Source organism: Mesoplodon mirus (genome assembly GCF_964341445.2).
Source record: "Mesoplodon mirus genome assembly, chromosome: 19".
Classification (NCBI taxonomy): Eukaryota; Metazoa; Chordata; class Mammalia; order Artiodactyla; family Ziphiidae; genus Mesoplodon; species Mesoplodon mirus.
In genome coordinates this window covers 64,066,606-64,087,972 of record NC_138995.1, presented here as the reverse complement: position 1 = coordinate 64,087,972, position 21,367 = coordinate 64,066,606, and the positions used below count along the sequence as shown (strand labels likewise).

General features: G+C 46.7%; 1 protein-coding gene and 1 pseudogene across 3 annotated transcripts; one reads left to right on the top strand and one right to left on the bottom strand.

Annotated features, from left to right (window-relative positions):
- Positions 1-4,796: 4,796 nt before the first annotated feature.
- Positions 4,797-6,196, bottom strand: LOC309794846 (ferritin light chain-like; annotated as a pseudogene). The gene is made up of 2 exons: positions 6,173-6,196; positions 4,797-5,402 (listed from the first exon to the last, which is right to left on the bottom strand). The product of its transcript is annotated as a ferritin light chain-like (transcript).
- Positions 6,197-9,636: 3,440 nt separating this feature from the next.
- LOC309794617 (zinc finger protein 772-like) lies at positions 9,637-17,172 on the top strand. Of its 2 annotated transcripts, XM_082606335.1 has the most exons (4): positions 9,637-9,882; positions 12,267-12,393; positions 12,901-13,023; positions 13,642-17,172. In XM_082606335.1, exons 1-4 carry the CDS (start codon positions 9,850-9,852, stop codon positions 14,787-14,789), a joined length of 1,431 nt encoding a protein of 476 aa, XP_082462461.1. In that variant the 5' UTR covers positions 9,637-9,849; the 3' UTR covers positions 14,790-17,172. The 2 variants fall into 2 exon arrangements, with proteins under 2 accessions (XP_082462461.1, XP_082462462.1); XM_082606336.1 differs by lacking the exon at positions 12,901-13,023.
- Positions 17,173-21,367: the final 4,195 nt, after the last annotated feature.

Sequence of the window (21,367 nt, the reverse complement as noted above, 5' to 3'; positions counted from 1 at the left end):
TAGGGGCGGGGCGGGCACGCAGCTGTTTGCACGCGCCGTTACAGCGCGACCGTTACCCGGCAACCGTTACCGCCAGAACGCTAGGGGTGACTTAGCGCCAGTCCTGAGCGGGGAGGTTAGAGGTCCCGCTGGGCTAACGGTATGACTGGTGGTGGTCCTCCAGCGGAGTGTGGTAAGAGGCGGATCCCGGACTCCCCCGCCCCCAGGCCCTCTGGCCTTAGGCGGGCGGGTGAGCTGGGGGACCCTGGCGGGGAAGGCTGGGGGCTGTGTCCTGCAGAGCTCCAGAGCCCTTGCCAAGGCCGCCCATTGGCGGGGCCCAGGCCTTGAGGCAACGGCAAACGTCTCCCCTCATCCCCACCTATGTGACCTAGTGGTGGAGGCAGTCTGCATGGATCGCGGTTTGCAGAACCCTGCAGACATGCACACACACGTCCCACCACCCCGTTTGGGCAGCCTGAGGAGCCCGAGGGCCAGTTGGGTCCTTGGTGCCTTGCTCCCCCAGTGATGACGGCTGGGCAGGGTCTGTGGACCTGGCCCTGAGGGCACTGCCAGCTAAGATCTCCCTCTTCCCCTGACAGGGTAACTGGCCGGAGCAGGGACCCCCTTCTCTTAGCTAGGACCTGGACCTCAGAGGGTGAAAGTTGTGCCTTGGGACCTTGCCCTTTCTTGTCAGAGGATAAGAAATACAGGCCAGTCTTGTTTGGTGGAGCTTTACAGGAACACCGTTACCTGACCTCAAGAACAAAGGATCTGATGCCAAAAAGTTTGCAACAACTAACCACGCCCCTCCCTCACCTTTCCTATAAAAGATCTTTGCTGACAGCTTTCAGAGAGTTCGGGGTTTTTAAGGCATGAGCCACTCATCTCCTTGCATCGCCCTGCAATAAGCCTTTTTCTGCTCCAAACTCCGATGTTTTGGTATTGTTTGGCCTCACTCTGTGTCAGGCACAAGGACTTGAGTTCAGTAACAGACAGAGCTGCAGAGATGGAGGTGGACGGGAAATCAGGGTCAAGAACTCTGCCAGACTCTCATCTAGAGACTATCCTTATTGTAGATTGGCCTGTATTTTAATGTTCCTGCGCAGCTGGTGCTCCAGACTTTCCTTCCCTTAAGGATTTAAAGAGGATCTTGAGGGCCAATAAAGCAGTTTCCTTGGAATGAACCAGTTATACATTACCAATTTCCTTTGACAATGGGACGCCCAATATAAAAAACAATGGTGGTAAAGCGAAGACTCTGAGTTCTGGATGTAGGTGATGAGATAGTCGAGGATCCCAAGTGTTCACCTTCCTTCTTCACCCCAAACTCATCTGTGCCCTTTCCCTTCTTAAGGGCTTAACATTGGTGTCCAAGCAGGACAATAAGCCTCAAACCCATAAGCCAACACTCCTCTCCCACCAGATTTCTCCCCTTCATCCCTTATTACCCTTTTTGTTCCACTACAGTTCCATTTCGAGATACAAAGCTAACTCCCTGCAGGTGGGAAGGGTGCTGGACCATTGTTGACACCAGGCAGCTGTTGATAAGAGATGCCAACACTTTATTATGTGTTCTCCTACCACCTTCTTTACCACTGACTCCTTTCGTGTCAATCTTCATTTCCCTGATTTTTCTCCTGTAAGTTTCGCCTGTGGACTGAGCAGTGACCAACTTCATCACAGCTTTGGAATAACTCATGAGGGCAAAAGATGATGAAGCCTTCACTCCTTCCTGGAAATTTCTGGAAGGGGGTGTTCAGTACTAGCTGATTCCATTGTATATATTCCTGCCTCCTTTGTCATAGATTAATTGACCATAAGTGCGTGGGCCACCATCTTTTTCTTAATCACCAGTAAGCAGGGATTCAGGGGTTCTGTCACTGGGAAGGGCTCTATATAGGTCTGTTCAGCTTCAAGACCAGTCTCCTCAAGGAGGCATTCAGATTACCCCTGGGTCACCAATGATGAGGTGAAAATTGTCCACTCAGGCAAAGCCTCCTGTGGCCAATGCCTTGGCGAGTGGATCCTCACAAAGAGATGGTGTGTCAAACTGACAGTCCCAGCTCACCCATATTTATAGCACATTATCTCCAAGACCAGATACTCATTTTCGGAGGGGGAGAGTTTCTAATGCCAACTGTGTCACCTCAGGTCAGCTTGGCAGGAGATCCCTAAAATGTCTGCCTCTTTTTATCAGCATGCATGGATCAGTCGTGGCTCAGTTACAACAATGACTGAAAGTGAAGCCTCAAAAAAAAAAAAAAAGTGAAGGCTCCTAAGACATGGAGTCAGCCTCCAGACAAGGCTTTATTTCATGCTTGATGGAACTGACACCCATACCTCAAAAGGCTCCTTCCAATTGTATACTTTATGCACACATTACGTCAGAAATCACACACATCACAAAAGGAGTCAATATTGGAGTTAAGAACATAGGATGATAGAAACCCAAGTTACATCAGTTATTTAGATCAGGCCACAATGTGGCATGTAAATGGGAGGGAGGAGAGTCAGGAGAGATAGTCCCACCGACAAGTGTGAGATGAGGTGCAGAGAAACTCCCCTATTAAGCCAAGCACAGAAGATATGTGTCATTTTCTTGAAATCACATCTTGGAAGAGTAGATTCTGGATTATTCACCCTATCAATTACTGATGAGCTGTGGAAATGAGCTGACTACCATACCATGAACCTCTGTGGATAAATCTAACAAACATGTTACAGAATCTAGTCAGAAAACTGCATACATGGGCTTCCCTGGTGGCACAGTGGTTGAGAGTCTGCCTGCCGATGCAGGGGACACGGGTTTGTGCCCCGGTCCGGGAGGATCCCACATGCCGCGGAGCAGCTGGGCCCGTGAGACATGGCCGTTGGGCCTGCGCGTCCGGAACCTGTTCTCCGCAACGGGAGAGGCCACAGCGGTGAGAGGCCCGCGTACGAAAAAAAAAAAAAAGAAAGAAAGAAAAATGCATACACTATGATACAAGCTATGGAAATTTCAGAATTTCGCAATAAAAGACAGTCTATCGTTCAGGAAAATATAGATAAGCAGTAAAACTATAAAGACATCAAAAGAATGATTATCAAAATGTCAGGTGTGGGGACTTCCTTGGCGGTCCAGTGGTGAAGACTCCATGCTTCCACTGCAGGGGTCGCAGGTTAGATCCCTGGTTGGGGAACTAAGATCCCACATGCCATGCGCTGTGGCCAAAAAATTAAAAAATAGAAAATGTCAGGTGAGCTCTAGGGGCCCAGAGGAACATGTAAAGGTAACAAGGGACAGGGGATGCCTAAAAAAAATTTTATACACGAGGTGAGTTTTATAGGTGTGGTCTTTGTAAAAGAAACAATTTGTACATCTCATATGAACATACCGCTGAATGTATGAGTTTTTAAAATAAAAAAAGCTAGGTAGACAGTTTATTTGTTTTGCATTTAAAAAAATTATTTTTTTAAATTTATTTTTGGCTGCGTTTGGGTCTTCATTGCTGTGCGTGGGCTTTCTCTAGTTGTGGCAAGTGGGGGCTACTCTTCTTTGCGGTGTGCAGGCTTCTCATTGCAGTGGCTTCTCTTGTTGTGGAGCACGGGCTCTAGGCACGAGGGCTTCAGTAGTTGTGGCGCGTGGGCTCAGTAGTTGTGGTTCGCAGGCTCCAGGGTGCAGGCTCAGTAGTTGTGGCACACGGGCTTAGTTGCTCCACAGCATGTGGGATCTTCCTGGACCAGGGCTCGAACTGTGTCCCCTGCATTGGCAGGCGTATTCTTAACCACTGTACCACCAGGGAAGTCCCTATATTTTGCATTTTTAAAGTTTACTTTATTTATCTGTTTATACACAACGTTGTTCCAGAAATTGTTTAAGGTGGCTTAAAAGAATCCACAAAATACACCAAGGAATTAGTAACAGAAGAACCAGGAATAAAACATGTACAAAATGCTTATACGATTCTACTCGTTTACTCTGGGTGGACCACAAATTTGGCTCTAAGCTTTTTAGCAGGCAGTCAGAAGAGGAAACTTAATTAGTTACATCATTTACAGTGTCCATAAAACAAAAACACCCAATTACCCAAGCGAAGCACTGTTATTCCTAATATTAAGACCAGAAAGAAATTTCTCAAGAGGCTTCATAAAGGGGTCAGTGTATGATGTAATAATCAGTGTTCTCAGTAGCAACCTAATGGGAGACTCAGAGATGAACTTCCCAGGGCTCTTTCTTCAATATATGCAGATGGCATCACACCAACTTGAAAATCAGGAAAAGCAATTCTATCATGAGTTTGAGGGTTGAGGGACGAACACAATATGATCCGGTCAAGGTACTCAGCTCTCTGCTCAGCAAAACCACACTTACATTTTAGAAAACCAGAGTTGAATCCAGTACCCAGAATGACTCCAGAGAAGTCATGAAAACCCTAAAATTCTGTGCAACATTTTTTTTTCTTTTTGGCTGCACCGCAGCTTGTGGGATCTTAGCTCTCCAACCAGGGATTGAACCTGGGCCCAGGGCAGTGAAAGCGCAGACTCCTAACCACTGGACCACCAGGGAATCCCCTATACAACATCTTCAGAATAGGTGTATTTATTCTTCTTGACAGAAAACATAGTTTATCAGATACTCAGTGTACCCAGTTGGTACCCAAAAGTTAGGAGCCATTTCTTTAGACAGTCTTGAGAATTAAACAGACTACAAGTCATTCATACTATTCAGATACTTTTTTTTTAATCACAGCCTAGCTTTTTTTCCCCTCTGCAAAAGAACAAAAGAACATTCTTTGTTTCTATTTGGCACCACGGCTCAGGTGAAGGTTTCAGGGTGGTTAAAAAGTTGCCTCCTGGCTGAAGGAAGAGGCTCGGGCAGAGATCTCGAGGAGGGCGGAGGCAGAGGGGTCCCGCAGAAGCCACTGGGCTCCGGAGGCTCCTAGTCGTGCTCGCAGGACAGCCTTTGGAAGACACTCGCGCAACCCGGCCTGGGGGCCAGCCAGCCTGCACAGGTTGGTCAGATGGTCGCCCATCTTCTTGAGGAGCTTCGTCTCCTCCTCCAGGAAGCGGCTCTCCAGGAACTCACAGAGCTGGGCGTCTGCGGCTCGCAGAACCCAGGGCATGCAGATCCAAGAGGGCCTGGTTCAGGCTCTTCTCCAGGGCTCTGGCGGCCTCCATGGGTCCACGCTGGCGCTCCGCTCGTTTGGGGGCAGCTTCTGCCCATCCTGGACCAGGGTGCGGCTGCCCCACTGCTTCCACATCTTCAAGGGAAGCTGGGCACCTTCGCGCTTCTCCTCAGCCAACTCCCAGAAGCAGCAGCCCACACCCTCCAGAGCCACCTCGTCAGCTTCAGAGTGGAAGCTCAGGGAGAGGGAGGTGGACGAGGCCTGCAGATGCAGGTTGATCAGGCGGCTGACGGCGGCCTGCACCTCGGCAGAAGAATTCTGCTAGATCTGGGTGCTCGTGGTTAGTCAGAGGTGAGGAGGACTCTCTCCACCAAGTGTGGTGTGAAGCTGCAACAGTTTAACTGTGTCACAGGAATTGATAAATGGATGATCTCAACAGACTAAAACAGCTTCAAATGGGTGTGGAATTTGAAATAACTTGATTAATGAGAAAAGAACAGACTATTTAATCATTTAGTTTAGGTAAAATGATTATCTACTGTCTGAAAATGTACCTCGGATTTGTTTTAATCAGGTATGGTAACACAGACAGACACAAATAATTTTCATGCAGGAAGAAGATTACACACAGATCCCTAGAAACAACAGACAGGGCATGCCATGCAGGGCCACATGGGGAAGCACCAAGGTGGATCATGAGGCAGAAGGGGGAGGGGGAAAGCATGTCCCAGAGCCTTTATTGGAGTTGTCATGGAAAGGAGTGGGTGAGGCTGAGGAGGTACACCGAGTAAGGCCAGGATTGGATACTTTGAATACTTTCGCCAGACTCTGGGCTATAGGAGTAATCAGTAGGACTCCACAGCTCTTACTCCTTCTGGATGAAATCCACAACTCCGTTCCTGAAAGCTGTCGATATTTTGTTTACTCCATAAAGAAGAAAGAGGTCTCCACTCACCTGCAGGAGAGCAGGAGAGCAGAGAGCATGGGCTATGTGTCTGCGTCTACCTCAGGTTGCCTGTGTGGGACTTCAGGAAGCTGCTATGTCTCTCCTGGATTTTGTCACCACCTATATTTACAATGAGGCTGACCACAGACAGGGCAATGTTGTGCATGATCAATGCTAACTGATGAGGGGAAGTGTGTTACTAACCCCAAAGCTAAATTTTGGAGGGTAGGTAACAGGGAAGACTGAGATCTTTGCCCCTTTGGCCACCGATGTGCTTTTTTTTTTTTTTTTTTTTTTTTTTTTTGCGGTATGCGGGCCTCTCACTGCCGTGGCCTCTCCCGTTGCGGAGCACAGGCTCCGGACGCGCAGGCCCAGCGGCCACGGCTCACGGGCCCAGCCGCTCCGCGGCACATGGGATCCTCCCAGACCGGGGCACGAACCCGCATCCCCTGCATCGGCAGGCGGACTCTCAACCACTGCGCCACCAGGGAGGCCCCGATGTGCTTTTAAAAAAATTTTTTGGACGCACTGCGCAGCATGTGGGATCTTCGGTCCCCACCCTGGGGTGGAACCCACGCCCCCTGCACCGGAAGTGCAGAGTCTTAACAACTAGACTACCAGGGAAGTCCCACACCGGTGTACTTTTGGTCCATTCAAATTTGCCCAGTATAACCTGATTTGTTTTGAAATCACCTTCTGTCTGATGTGTGGAGCGCAAGAACTAATGCTGATACGGGGTGGAGGCTGTTTTGTAGCCCAGAAATGTGCTGTTGGTAGACCGGCCCAAGGGGGTGGCGTTGGAGGTGTTGGGGAGCAGACGTGACAGGACCTGTGGATGGTTGTGATGACACAGCAGGGCTCAGGCAATGAGAGTTCTCCCCCTCAAACACTCTGTGTCTGTGGGCCGGCAGGGCTTTTCCTGCTCTGGTTTCTTGGTCAGTGCCCAGGAAAAACATGTTTAGGGAATAAATAAAGCTGAAGGCCAATATTTCTGGGACAAAGAAAAGGCAAGACTGATCCCTGTCCTCATGGCAGTTACCTGGGCAGTTGAATTTTCCATGACCTCATTTCTCCAACATAGAAGGGGCCAGATAGATGACATTGGATTGGAGGCTGTGTTGGGCAGTGGTTAAAGCTGTGGCTCTGTGGACTCCATTCCCAGATGTGCTACTTAACAGCCATAACTGAGAGTCATAGACCCTTTGCTGCCTCCGTTTCCTCATATTAACCTAGGTGACAAATCCACCTCATAGGACTAGCTCCATTTCTTTTGCTATTGTTTTTACCATTCTATTGATCATTTATATTCGAAATTTTTCCTCTTCTAGTTTGAAAATTATATTCTGGTTGCATTTATTATATTTAAGCTAAAAATTGCAAAAGCTTATTTAATACATTAGAGTATAGGGTTAGAAATACATTTATTCCTGATTGGAAATATAAGGGATTCAGAACATTAAGCAACCAGCCTCCTCTCAATGTATATGTTCTGAGGTTATACGTGGAATTCCATCACTTTAACTCTATAAGGAGACATATTCATGTTTTACACAGATAACGAGCAGTTATTTTAATCAAAAGATGCACACGTCTCTCAATCCTCATTCCAACTCTCTTTGCAGAGTTTTCGTCTGGATCAGCCTTCTTTGTACTTGAATATTATTTTCAGTTTAGAAAATTCTGTTTAGAATTTTATTTTCTGTGGGTTTGTTTTCCATTACAGTCGTCATGTTTATCCTCAAATAGTCTTACATCACACTTTGTTAAAAGGCATTTTTACTGTGTATAGAAATTTAGTATGGTAGCTATTTCTTCTGCACAGAAACAATTTTTATTGTCCTTCTAATTGACAAATAAAATTTGGTAAATTACCTTTGTCGATGGAAAATAATCAATAAACAATCTACAATGGGAATAGAAAAGAGGTTTTTTTGATCCAAACTGAGGACTATAGCCCAGGAGACAGCTTCTCAGATTACTCTGAGGAACTGCTCTAGCGAAGCATGGTTTTGAGCACAGTTTTTTGTTTTTGGTTTTGGTTTTTTTTTGCGGTACGCAGGCCTCTCACTGCTGTGGCCTCTCCCGTTGCGGAGCACAGGCTCCGGACGCGCAGGCTCAGCGGCCATGGCTCACGGGCCTAGCCGCTCCGCGGCACGCGGGATCCTCCTGGACCGGGGCACGAACCCGTGTCCCCTGCATCGGCAGGCAGACTCTCAACCACTGCGCCACCAGGGAAGCCCATGAGCACAGTTTTATATCTTGTTATAACAAGGAACATCAAACAAGTCAGGGATACTCCTTCAACGTTTCAAAAAAAACAAAAACATATCAGCACATACACAACTCAGTATGGCCTTGCCACCTGGGAAGAAAGTCTTATGATCAAAGGAGTACTAGCATTGGCATCCCGGGAAGGGAGGCCTTTAATTTTATCTTTAAAATGGACATTCCTTACTTCTGGTCAACGTGCCTTTTTCTTTAATAATTAAAGCAGATGTACAGTGCATATTTGGCCACAAACAGGCGGTTTTGGTTAGCCTGAAGTTCAAGTTAAATTATATATAAGCCAGAATGACTTCCCCATACCTTAAGAAGTGAACATTTCTTCCATCACTTTTTTTTTCAGATCTTTGTAAGATACCTAAAAGAAATTGAATACATCTGTGTATACAGAGTGAAATATTTCTTTAATAGGGGCGGGGCAGGCGCTAGCTATAGCAGCCCCCCTCAGCCATTGGTCAGCACCGCAGTGGGCCCCTCCCCCTCTTTTATAAAAGGAGCCGGAATCCGGATGATGGATGTTTTTGAGTTACCAGTCTGCCTTACTCTGGGTCTGCTCGCTTTCCGATTAAAGTTATTCCTTGCTCCAACAGTTCGTCAGTTATTGGCCTGTCGTGCGAGCAGAACGAGCGTGGGCTCGGTGACATTTCCTGTAAAAAGTATTACTCACTGGGTTAGACACAATCACTGATTATAAAGGCAGGAGAAATATTTTCTGAGGTAACCAGAGACACCAGCATTGTCCACCTGTTCATCAGTGTCCCACATCCCTATTGCACTTAACGTGGTGCCCGTGTCTGGAGTCTCCGCTTTTGTTCCTGATTCTAAATGCTGAGGCCCACACAACTAACCCAAGCGCTTCGCACTACGTTGTGTATATTTGAGAACAAATACTATTTATTAGCTTCCAGCTATGGAGGTCTGAGCGACATTAGTATATTGTGTGTGCATTTGATTTTTCTGGTGAGCATTCTCTGTGTAAAGAAGCCCCAAATAATATGTTTCTGAACATTTTTGTGATGTGTTACAGACTACACTCACCGGAAATATGGGTGCGTCTCCTTTAAGAGGAAGCAACGCTCCGCCTAATCCTCAAACTAAAATATGCAATTTCTAGGCGCCGCTAGCTAGGTGGCTCCGCCTTTGACCTGGAGGTGGCGCGGGAGTCCCACTCCATCGTTGGTGCTGTGGGAACTACATTACCTAGGAGCCTTGGCGGCTCTGGGCCAATGAAGGCCCAGTAAAGGGGCGTTTCCGTTCGTACGGAGGACGCCGGGGCGGGACTTCCTTTTCCCTTGTTGGGCGGACATTTTGTTTGCTTTCGGATTAGTCCAATGAGTCTGTCTCCGGAGCGCGGCGTCACCCCCGAGGTGACAGAACAGGGAAAACGCGAGAGGCGTTGTCTGCCCTAAACAGAGACGGACCTGAGGATCGGCAGTGGCACCGCTCAGGTGACCCGGCCGCTGGAGCCCGGGACCTCGCACCTGTCACTCTCCAGCTACTCCCCTCCCCCTCGCCCTCCCCGGTCCGCAGGTGCCGATGGCGGCCGCCGTGCTGACGGACCCGGCGCAGGTGGGTGCTGCACCCCTGGGTCCTTCCCCCGACCTCCCTCTCTGAATCCTGAAGCCTCGAATGAGGGACACCTCAGGTCCCTGCAGCTCAGGACCATGTTTCCAGACAGTGGGGACTCTCTTGGTCGGGTCCCATTTCTGACAGCCAGCATGATGGGATGTGGAAAGATGTTACAGTCGAGGGGCCAGCATGTGCAGAGGCTTGGAGGTGCGACACAGCCGGAGCATTTGGGAAACCTGGGGCCTTTGGTGTCTGAAAAGATCAAGAGTCCGAGCAGCTGTGCCTCAATTCTCAGGGTGATGGGAGCTACGGAAGGTTCTGAACAGAGAGACAATATCTGATGGTTTAAAAAGTATTCCGTAGACTGCCCAGGTGCGTACAGACTTGAGGTAAGGGCTCGGACAGTGGGCCCCAGAAAAGTTGAGACATAGTCCAAGGCAACACAGCTGGTACGTGGCCCTGAGGACTGAGGCTCAGAGGACAGACAGCCCCAGGTCTGTGGGAGGGCAGGAGTGGAAGATAGGCCTGAGCCCTTGGGCCTCTTTCGTGGTTGCTTGTCTCTCATGGTCTCCCTCTTACCACAGGTTCCCCTGATCTCAGTAGTAATTATGGGCTTTATACAGGTGAGGGCAGGATGTCCAGGCTCTCATCGATTCCACCCCCACCCACGAGGGCTTCAGGATTGTGGTGTCCTAGAACACTTTACTTTTTTAAAAATAAATTTATTTATTTATTTTTGGCTGCGTTGGGTCTTCGTTACTGTGCGCGGGCTTTCTCTAGTTGCGGTGAGCGGGGGCTACTCTTGGTTGCGGTGCGCGGGCTTCTCATTGCGGTGGCTTCTTGTTGCAGAGCACAGGCTCTAGGCATGCGGGCTTCAGTAGTTGTGGCGCACGGGCTCAGTAGTTGTGGCTCGCGGGCTCTAGAGCGCAGGCTCAGTAGTTGTGGCGCGTGGGCTTAGTTGCTCTGCGGCATGTGGGATCTTCCCGGACCAGGGCTCAGACCCATGTCCCCTGCATTGGCAGGCGGATTCTTAACCAGTGCGCCACCAAGGAAGTCCCGAACACTTTACTTGTACTCTCCCAGCTCTTGAGTCTGAGGACCCTGGAGAAACCCCAAGCCCAGGGTTCTGTGTCTAGACCAGGGGTTACGTGCAAGGGTTCCCGTTTTCTGGTGACCACTGGAATAAGGTGTGGAAGTTTGTTCCAGGAACAGGAACCAGCATGTGCAAATACTTGAAGGAGAGATTGAGATGGGAGTTTTCAAGAAGCTACAGTTTTCCACCTCATCTGGTAGCAATCAAGAGCAGGTGGACAGGAGTCAGGCCTGAAGTGGCCAGCTGACAAGCGAGGCCTCTGTTCTGAGGGTGGTGTAGCCATGGCGGGTGTGCAGCAGAGGGGGGGGTAATCTGATCCAGGTTTTAACAGCCTCCCTCTGGGTGCCAAGTGGAGAACAGACTGTGTGTGGTGACGGAAGAGGGAATTAGGATAGAGACAAGGAGCCTAGGGAGGAGGCTGCTTCAGTATTCCAGATGCGTGGTAATGGATGGCCCAGAGGGCTGGCTGTGTAGATGGGAAAAGTGACTGGGTCATATTTTCTGATGTGTGAAAGAGACAGCCCCAAGGTGTTAGGCCTTATCAGTCAGAAGGGTAGAAGCTCCAGCGGCTGAGATGGGCAAGTTAGTGGTAGACGTAACTCTGCAGGGGTATCAGGAGTTTATTTGTGGCCATGTGAAGAGTCTGAGATGTTCCAGAGAACACTGAGTGGAGGTGTCAAGTGAGCTGCTGGACACAGGGCTGAAGTCCTGTGGAGGGGCTCAGGATGGAGACATCCAAAAAGCAGGAGATGGTGTGTACCTAGGTTTACAAGGGAGAATCTACACATCACCACGGCATTGCAGTTAATGAGCCAGGAAGGTGATGGTGGCGGCCAACAACTGGGTGGGGGGCCAGAGTAGTGAGATTGAAAGTGATCCAAAAGACTGGTGTGCATGTGGAAAAGGAGTATGAACTGATGGCCCTTGGTCCCTGGTGTTGGGGACTTACGGGAGAAAGATGAGCCCAACTTTGGTTGTCTGGTAAGCATGGTCTTAGCAACTCCAGGAGAACTGGCTGGAAGGACATGGATGGGGATGCGGTGCGGCCCCACATGCCAGCCCCAGAGCTTAGATGGCGCCTTTCTGCCCCCCTGCCTGTTGTTGGTGTGGGTGGACACCGTGATCAAAGGGACCTTAAGGAGAGAGCAGACATATGTGGCCCCTGGCCCTGGTATTTCCAATGAGTCGAGGACCTAGGTCAGAAGGAATGCTGAAGGGAGCTCTGTGGGGGCAAGATGGGGGTCCTTAGGAGAGAGACTACTCACAGACTCGGCTCTCCCCATTGTGGCAGGGGAAAGTGAACTTTGAGGACGTGTTCGTGTACTTCTCCCAGGAGGAGTGGGGGCTCCTTGATGAGGCTCAGAGGCTCCTGTACCGCGAAGTGATGCTGGAGAACTTTGCCCTTATGGCCTCACTGGGTAAGGCCCTCACATCCCCTGCAGCGTCCTGGACTGGGCTCTCCCCCTTTCCTGTTTCTTCTATCAGAGCCATAGGCATCACCTTCCTCCCCCGTTCCCTAGGGTAGGTGCTGTGGATGCCAGGTGTGAGCTTTGTGCACTAGCACCTCTGACTTCTGAGCAGTCCCAGTACCTGCTGCCCTGAAGGCTTACGTGGATGGATGCAGGCGTGCAGCGTCCCGCCGTCACCCAGTGGATCATCTCCAGTTTGTTCTCTCCCGACTGGGTGCCTCTGTCCAGATCCATGCCATCCCTGTGCCCCAGGTTCTACCCCCCTCCTCTGGCTGACATTTCTAGTAGCCTGCCTGTGTCAGGAATTGCAAGGACCAGTATGGTCACTCCTTGTTGGGACCGCTAGGCTATTCCTGCAAGACACTACTTCAGAGTTATTTTTATAGTATTTAGTCGTCTTCTCTGAGGGGTGGGTCACCCAGACAAGTGCTGGCCATTTACCTGTCTTTTCCTTAGGATATGCATCTTCCATGTTCCATGGGGTTGCCCCACTGGAGCTGGACAGTGAGCCCTGGCTATCTGAGTGGGCCAGCATGACTCCAGCCATGACCAGAGAGGCTCAGGGTGGGGGTGGCCCTGGTGAGTGGGAGCTGGGGAAAGGTGTGATGTCGGGCTGGGTTCTAATCATTCCCCAACCTCTCTGTGCCCACAGTTGTTTGAGTGCCAAGGCCAATGGCCACACTTCATTCCTATCTTTACTTTCCCATTTACACACTTATCTTTTATGTTCTGACTTTTAGCCTCTGACTGTTCCCCACCTCTGCCCACATCTGAGCTGTTCCTCTCCACTGCTTTCCAAAACTGGCTTATATGCTTAATGTGTCATGAAATGTGCATATACCTCAAATAATTCTTAAAAACCACCTAGTCTATTTGTAGCTATTCAGGGAACACACCCTTCTGTACATCTCCCTAGCGGCCAAGGCCTTGCTAAAATCCATTTGTGGATGACTTCATTAGACACCCTGTTCTCCCTGGGCTGTTCCCCACATTTGTGTCCTCTCCCCATCAAGGCCACTTCCATCCTGTGACCTTTAGATGCCAACTACTGCATAGTAGCCCTTTACTCAGCTTGCGCTCTGGCCTCTTGTCTGATAGCAGACCTTCATCCTAGTTCTGATAGATACACATTTGTAATGAGACTGCCCATTCCCACCAGTGTCGCTGTGTCCTTCACCAGCATTTGTCTGCTTTCAGGTTGTTCGCATGGAATGGAGGAGGAGGAGATACATTTTGAGCAGAGCGTTTCTGTAAAAGGAATGTCACAGGTCACGATTCCTAAGACGATTCCATCTTCCCAGAAGGCCCACCCCTGTGAGACATGTGGCCCGATCTTGAAAGATGTTTTGTACTTGGCTGAGCACCAGGAAACATACCCTGGGCAAAAGCCATACATGTGTGTGGCATGTGGGAAACAACTCTGGTTCAGTGCAAACCTTCACCACCAGAAGCAGCACAGTGGAGAGAAACCCTGCAGAAGGGATGAGGGTAGGGCCTTTCTTGTGAACGGCTGCTCTGTGCCATCATTGGACGTGCCCTTTACCACAGGGGAGGGTTGTAAGGACTTCCCAACTAGCTCAAGCGTGTTCCAGCACCATTCCCCTCTTAGTAAGTGGAAGCCACAAAGTAACACCAAGTGTGCAGAGGCCTGTCACAGTGGACAAACGCATTACAAGTGCAATGAATGTGGAAAAGCTTTCAGCCGCAAAGACTCACTTGTTCAGCACCAGAGAGTCCACACTGGAGAAAGGCCTTATGAGTGCAGCGAGTGTGGGAAAACCTTCAGCCGCAAACCCATACTTGCGCAGCACCAGAGGATCCACACTGGAGAAATGCCTTATGAGTGTGGCATATGTGGGAAAGTTTTTAATCATAGCTCTAACCTTATTGTACACCAGAGAGTCCATACTGGAGCAAGGCCTTACAAATGCAGTGAATGTGGGAAAGCCTACAGTCACAAATCCACACTTGTTCAGCATGAGAGTATCCACACTGGAGAAAGGCCTTACGAGTGCAGCGAATGTGGGAGATACTTTGGTCACAAATACAGACTCATTAAGCATTGGAGTGTTCATACTGGGGCAAGGCCTTACGAGTGCATTGCCTGTGGGAAGTTCTTCAGCCAACGTTCCGACCTCATTGCACACCAGAGAGTTCACACTGGCGAAAAGCCATATGTGTGCGCTGAGTGTGGCAAAGCCTTTAGCCACAAACATGTGCTTGTTCAGCACCATAGAATCCACACTGGAGAAAGACCGTATAAGTGCAGTGAGTGTGGGAAGGCCTTCAGGCAAAGGGCTTCCCTCATCAGACATTGGAAAGTTCATGCTGGAGAAAGGCCTTAGGATAGGGAATATGCCACAGTGGGTGACACCAGAGAGAAGCTCTGAGAGTAGCCTATGTGAGTAGCCATCAGCTGGAAGATGAGTCTCATACATTTGAACTCCCACCCTGAGGAGATTCTTCTGGGTGCCCCCTATATGGGAAGGTTTCTGGAGCAATATTGCACTTCGTAACATGCCTTTGTTCACTGTGAGAGGCACGCTTGCCAGAAGCATATCACTGCCAGTGTCTCCGAAAGAATCCATATGTCTGTGCAACAGCAGGGTGCCACATTGTGCGTAAGTCACCCCAGCGTGCTTTGATGGGCAAGATCTCTGCTCTTCCTCCCTTCCCTGGAGGGAATCATCAGTAGCCTGAGCCCATTGAAGATCCTCACTCCTTCCTGCCCCCCTACTGGTTAAGCGTGGATGTGACCCAATTTTGGCCAGAAGAACATAAGCTTTGTTCTGCTGGCTGCTTGCAGAGATTTCCATTTTTCAGACTTTATTGGTCTCGTGGCACTCGTGATGGATTTGTCCAGCCCCCAAGTCACCTAACTTGGGAATTGTCTGCCTCATATTCTTCTGGGTTTGCAACAAATACCTTAGTTTTTAACTACCTTTAATCCTGGGGATTCTGTTCACTTTGTGGGTTGAGTTGAGAACAGAATTGGGCTCTGCCAGCCTGAAAGAATGAACAGCTTGTGTGAGAGGTCCAACTGTTGTGTCTCAGTGGTATTTGCAGAATGGTGAAGAAAGAACAGCTCTTATTCTAGTTTCAGCCTAATTTGCATTGCTACTCAAGGCCTCCTAGGAAAGAATACCAATCTTTGCAGGCCTAATCATGTGTCCTGTATGCCAAGATGATTTGTGTAACCAAGGTCTTCTTGAGCAATGGGCATTTGTCATGACAACTTCTGATGTGCCTGGGAGCAGCATGAATTGGGTCCCTTGTTCCCAGGGAATGCTTCATATTCCCCAGCCCTCTTTAGGAGAGTTTGATTCCCTGGGACCTACCTGCATCCCTGAAATCTATTATTTGGTAGGCAGGTGTCACTGTCCCCTAGAAGGACATCTGGTAAATAGGAAGTTGGGAGACTGTAGCCAACTATAGGGAATATAACTCTTCTAAAGGCGTATCCACAAATGTTTCCATCACTGTGACTTTAGTATGAGGGTTTATGGAAATTCTCAGGACTCATATTTGTGTCTCATAATCTTACGGCTACAGTTACAGTCTGAGCAATCTAAACATTTTCTGCAATTAATTGCACATATTTATAGTGTATAATTTGATAAGTTTCGATACATGTTTGCACCTTTGAAACCAAGTTTCCTGATTCCTTTTATAATATCTCTCGCCCTCACCCATTCCCAGGCAACCACTCATTCTGCTTTCTGTCATTATAGATCTGTTTGGATTTCCTAGAATTTTAAATGTGTGTGTGTATAGAATAATTTAAAAGGTACTAGTATGTATATGGCTTTTCAAACTCTGCATAATTATGTTGTGATTTATCAGTGTTCTGTGTATCAGTAATTCATTCTTTTTCATCTATACTTTTGATTAAAGTATTCCACTTTAGAGAAACAGTTCCAAAGCAAGTGACCCAGGAGAGAACGCACGGGAACAAAGCCACAGTATCTGTGGCTCATAACCTTCACCTGGAAGTGATGTGCCATCTTTTCTGACTTACTCTGTGGGTAACACAGACTAATCCTGGTTCAGGGTGGAAGGGGACTCACTTGACAACAGTGAGAATACAAAGATGTAGGGATTTGTGGGAGCATTTCTTGAATACTGGTGACCACAGTCACAGTTGTTTTTCTTTCTTTTACCTTTTTCGTCTTTTAATGAGGAATCATATTGATTGATTTCAAAAGTTAAACCAACCTTGCATTTCTGAGGTAAACCCCATTTGGTCATGATGTACTACTCTTTTATGCATTGTTGAATTTTATATGCTGGTTTTCTTTTTTTTTTTTTTAAGACTTTTGCATCTATGCTCATGAGGGATGTTAGTCTCTAATTTTTTTAATGCATGGGTTTGGTTGCTATCAATGTAATGCTGGCTTTACAGAAGAAGTTGGTTAATTAAGTGTCCCCTGCTTTTCAATTTTATGGAAGAGTTTGTGAAGAATTGACATTATTTCTTTCTTAATTGTTTGGTGGAATTCACCGGTGAAGTATTTGGGCCTGGAGTCTATTTTGTGGGAAGGTTTCTAACTATAAATTTAATTTCCATAGTGAACATAGGTTTATAGAATTTATCTTTTTTTTCCCCCTACAGTGAGCTTTGGTGGTTTGTATCTTTCTCAAAGAGTTTGTTTATTTAAGTAGTCAAATTTATCCTTTTATTATTTTAGTACCTGTAGAATCTGTAGTGATGCCACCTCTCTTATTCCCGACACTGGTAATGTCTATATTTCTCTCTTTTTTTTTTTTTTTTTTGCGGTACGCGGGCCTCTCACTGTTGTGGCCTCTCCCGTTGCGGAGCACAGTCTCCGGACGCGCAGGCTCAGCGGCCATGGCTCACGGGCCCAGCCGCTCCGCGGCACGTGGGATCTTCCCGGACCGGGGCACGAACCCATGTCCCCTGCATCGGCAGGCGGACTCTCAACTACTGCACCACCAGGGAAGCCCAAAATTATACATATAGGAATAATACAGATAAATAAATACCAATGCACACCTGCAGGATAAAAAGAGCACAGCAAGATTAGAATTCCTTTATGAACCTCACAGATTGCAAATCACTTCTACTTCAGAATAATCCTTTATCTAAAATTTTGGATTACTCACTCTCTTTTTTAATTCAAAGTTTGACACCTTATGTATGTATTTGTGTATCGCTAATAATAGTTTTTTTGACCTGATTTTGAAATTTATATGAATGGAGCCATTACTGTGGTTTTCTCTACTGCAGTTTTTTTTTTGTTTGTTTTTCGTTTTTTTGTTTTTTTGGCGTCACCATGCAGCTTGCGGGGATCTTAGTTCCCTGACCAGGGCTTGAACCAGTGTCCCCTGCAGTGGAAGCGGGGAGTCCTAACCACTGGACCGCCAGGGAATTCCCTCTCTCTTGTTAATTATCATCCTTTATTTATTTGTGGTATATATCTTTAAAGCTATTAATGTCCCTATAGAATTTTATTAAACACATGTCTAAAGAATATATGGGGATGTCACTATTCAAAAAAAAAGTTTACATTTTTGATTTCTTCACATTTGTGATGCATGGGTTATTCAGTATTTTTTTCACTATTTTATAACTTAATTTCCAAACACATTTTTGCATTTCCCATGTACCTCTGTTGTTGGTGGACATCTTGATTACATTCTTGTCTTATTCTATACAAAGTGAAGTTCTTTTTTATGGTCAGTTTGTTGACAATTCTGTAAATGTTCAGCTTGTACTAAATATAAACATGCTGTATCTGTATGCAGATGTCTCTGTCAGGCCAGTTTTAACAATTTTATATTGGCTGTTTCTACTAATTACTGAATGGCTGCTATAAAAATGCCTCATATATTCATGGATTTATATCTTTATCCTTATTATTCTGAAATTGTTGCTTCATGTAATTCGAGTCAGTCTTTTAAATTAAATATACAGCTTAAAGTATCTTCTTGGTAATGCTTTTTCCCTTAAAATTAATTTTTTTCTGATATAAACACATGTTTCACGTGTTTTCATATGTTAATTTTTAAATAATTATAACAAGTATATTTTCCAAAACATGATTTATATATATTCTGTAATGTTATACTTTAGAGAGTCTCTTGTATCCATTTTATTGTTAGATTTTTTTTTTTTTTTTTTTTTTGCGGTATGCGGGCCTCTCTCTGTTGTGGCCTCTCCCGCTGCGGAGCGCAGGCTCAGCGGCCATGGCCCATGGGCCCAGCCGCTCCGCGGCATCTGGGATCCTCCCGGACCAGTGCACGAACCTGCGTCTGCCGCATCGGCAGGCGGACTCTCAACCACTGTGCCACCAGGGAAGCCCTATTGGATATTTTTAATATCAAAAATTACTGACTGCTAATGTAAGCATTTACTTCATACTCATTTCATGTGATAGCTGATATAGTTGTGTTTAAATACATCTTCTGTGGGTGTGCTTTCCTTTGCCTCAGTTGATCTATACACTTCTTTTTTTAAAGTTTCTATTGAATATTTCTTTACATTTCAATTTTTCCTTCTTCAGATTTGCAGGGTGTATATTCTGATTCTGTTTATTAGTGTTTAAGCTGAAAAATGACAATGTACTTATTTAACACGGAGTGTAGCATTATTAACATCTTTGATCTTTTTCTGGAAAATATAAGAGATTTAAACATTAATTTGCTCATCTCAGCTTATGTGCCATTGAGGATATGCAAGGTAATTTCATCATTCTGTCTCCAAAAATGAAATATTAATGTTTTATACAGATAATGAGTGGTTGTATTCATACACAAATGCACCCCTCTCCCAGATTCTCATTCCTTTTATCATCGCAGACCACTCACCTGGGATCACTTTCTTCCAACCTTCAACATCGTTTTTAAAGTATTCGTGTTGGTTATTTTTTTCATTAAATTTCTCACCTTTGGTCTCAAATAGTCATATTTTACTTGCTTTCTTCAAAGATGCATTTGTTGCATATAGAAACCTGGTGGCGGTTATTTCTTCCAACGGTTTCATTATGTCCTTCCACTGTGTCCCTGACACATAACTTTATATTGAGTGTGAGTGGAGGTATATGTATGTTGCAGAAGACATCACGTAGAGATACTAACTTTGCCATGCAGTCAGTGAATGGATAGAGTTTTAGATATCACGTCAGTGAGGGTATAAAAGTGTAGAATGTAAAAACAACACACACACACACACAAAATAAAAATAAATAGAAAGTGTAGAATGTAGAGAATGAATAATAAAGTGGGCATCTGGTGATCAAATCAATGGATTGTGCTAGAAAGTCACTAGGTGTTCACCAATACTGTTTTCTCCTTCTGGACACTGAAGAGGACAGGCATGTCCCACCTTCCCTTACTTAATTTGGGACCATGAAAATGAATTTTGGCCAATTGAAATGGGCAGGAGTGATCGTGTAAAATATTTCTTTGATTTATCTTCTCATTTATGCTCATTCTTGGGGTTGCCTCTTTGGGCCTCACTGGTTCCAGTTTTCACACCTCCCCAGGAGTTACTGATTGCTCCTTTGGGAGCTGCAGGTCCAGGTGATGGGAAGATAATGTCTTCATGAGGAGGAGGACCATACCTGGTAACCCTGAGGCACTATATCAGGTTGGGCCACCTCATGATCATGCATTTATACCTGGATTTCCCTGCTCTCAGAGTTCAACGGGAAGGCAGGAGGAGTTTGAGTCTTTGTTCTTGTGAATTAGACATGAATTATGATGTCATCTTATGAAATAAACCATGATATGAAACTATATTAATTCCACTGTCCACTTAAGCCTAAGGACAATTAGTCTTGATAGTTCTAACTTTTGAATAATATGTCCTGTAAAAATGTATCACTTTGACAATAGAGTTACCTATAGTTTATGAAAACTAAAGTTAAAGTTAAAAAAAAAAAAAGAAACTAAAGGTATACAGGTGTGCTTTATGCAAAATTTTAACCATTGCCTATAATGCTGCTTGCTGACTCAGGGAGTGATTGTATTTTATATTTAAAAAAAACATAATCAGGGCTTCCCTGGTGGCGCAGTGGTTGAGAGTACGCCTGCCGATGCAGGGGACGCGGGTTCGTGCCCCAGTCCGGGAGGATCCCACATGCCGCGGAGCGGCTGGGCCCGTGAGCCATGGCCGCTGAGCCTGCGCGTCCGGAGCCTGTGCTCCGCAACGGGAGAGGCCACAACAGTGAGAGGCCCGCGTACCGCAAAAATAAATAAATAAAAATGTAAAAAATATAATCAGTGATTCTGCAAAGAGGAGCCTCTGATATACTCCTATAGCTGTATGTGTGAGAACCTTGTGGATATGATGAATAACAATAATAGCTTGTGTGTATTTAGCACCAGGCCTTGTGGTAAGCACTTTTCATTTCACTTCCCATGAGGTAGTCTGTAGTATATTCCCATTTTAGTTGAACTTTGGGGGAGGGAGGTGCTCATGACTTAATGAGAGATCCCACCCGCGGGGGTTTCTGTGTTAGAAAGTGCAGGTTGGATCCGAGAACTTGCATTTTTAGTAAGTTCACAGTGATGCTGACCCAATTTGGGTATGAACGAATTAGAGGAACATTTCATGTGTTTAAACGAAGACTGCACGAGAGAGGGATATTCATTGTTCAATTTAAATCTCAGTCCCCAGAACTCAAGAGAGGTGAAGCAGTTCTCCCAGGATGAAAGAATGCTCCACCTGCTGGAGACGGTGGAGGACGCGGCGTTGTCACAGGTGACCACGGAAATCTGGACGCGTCGCCTGTAAGAGGAGCTCTGGCCCTCCGCAACCCAATTCCTCCCCGACCTTTCTCGCTCCACGTGCCTCCGCACCGCTGTCGAGGAGAACCGGAAAGGGGCCCCTTACCTAGCTGGTATGAGGACACAAACTCCTTTACCCAGAAGTCTGTGCCCGGCGCATCCGCGCTGCGCC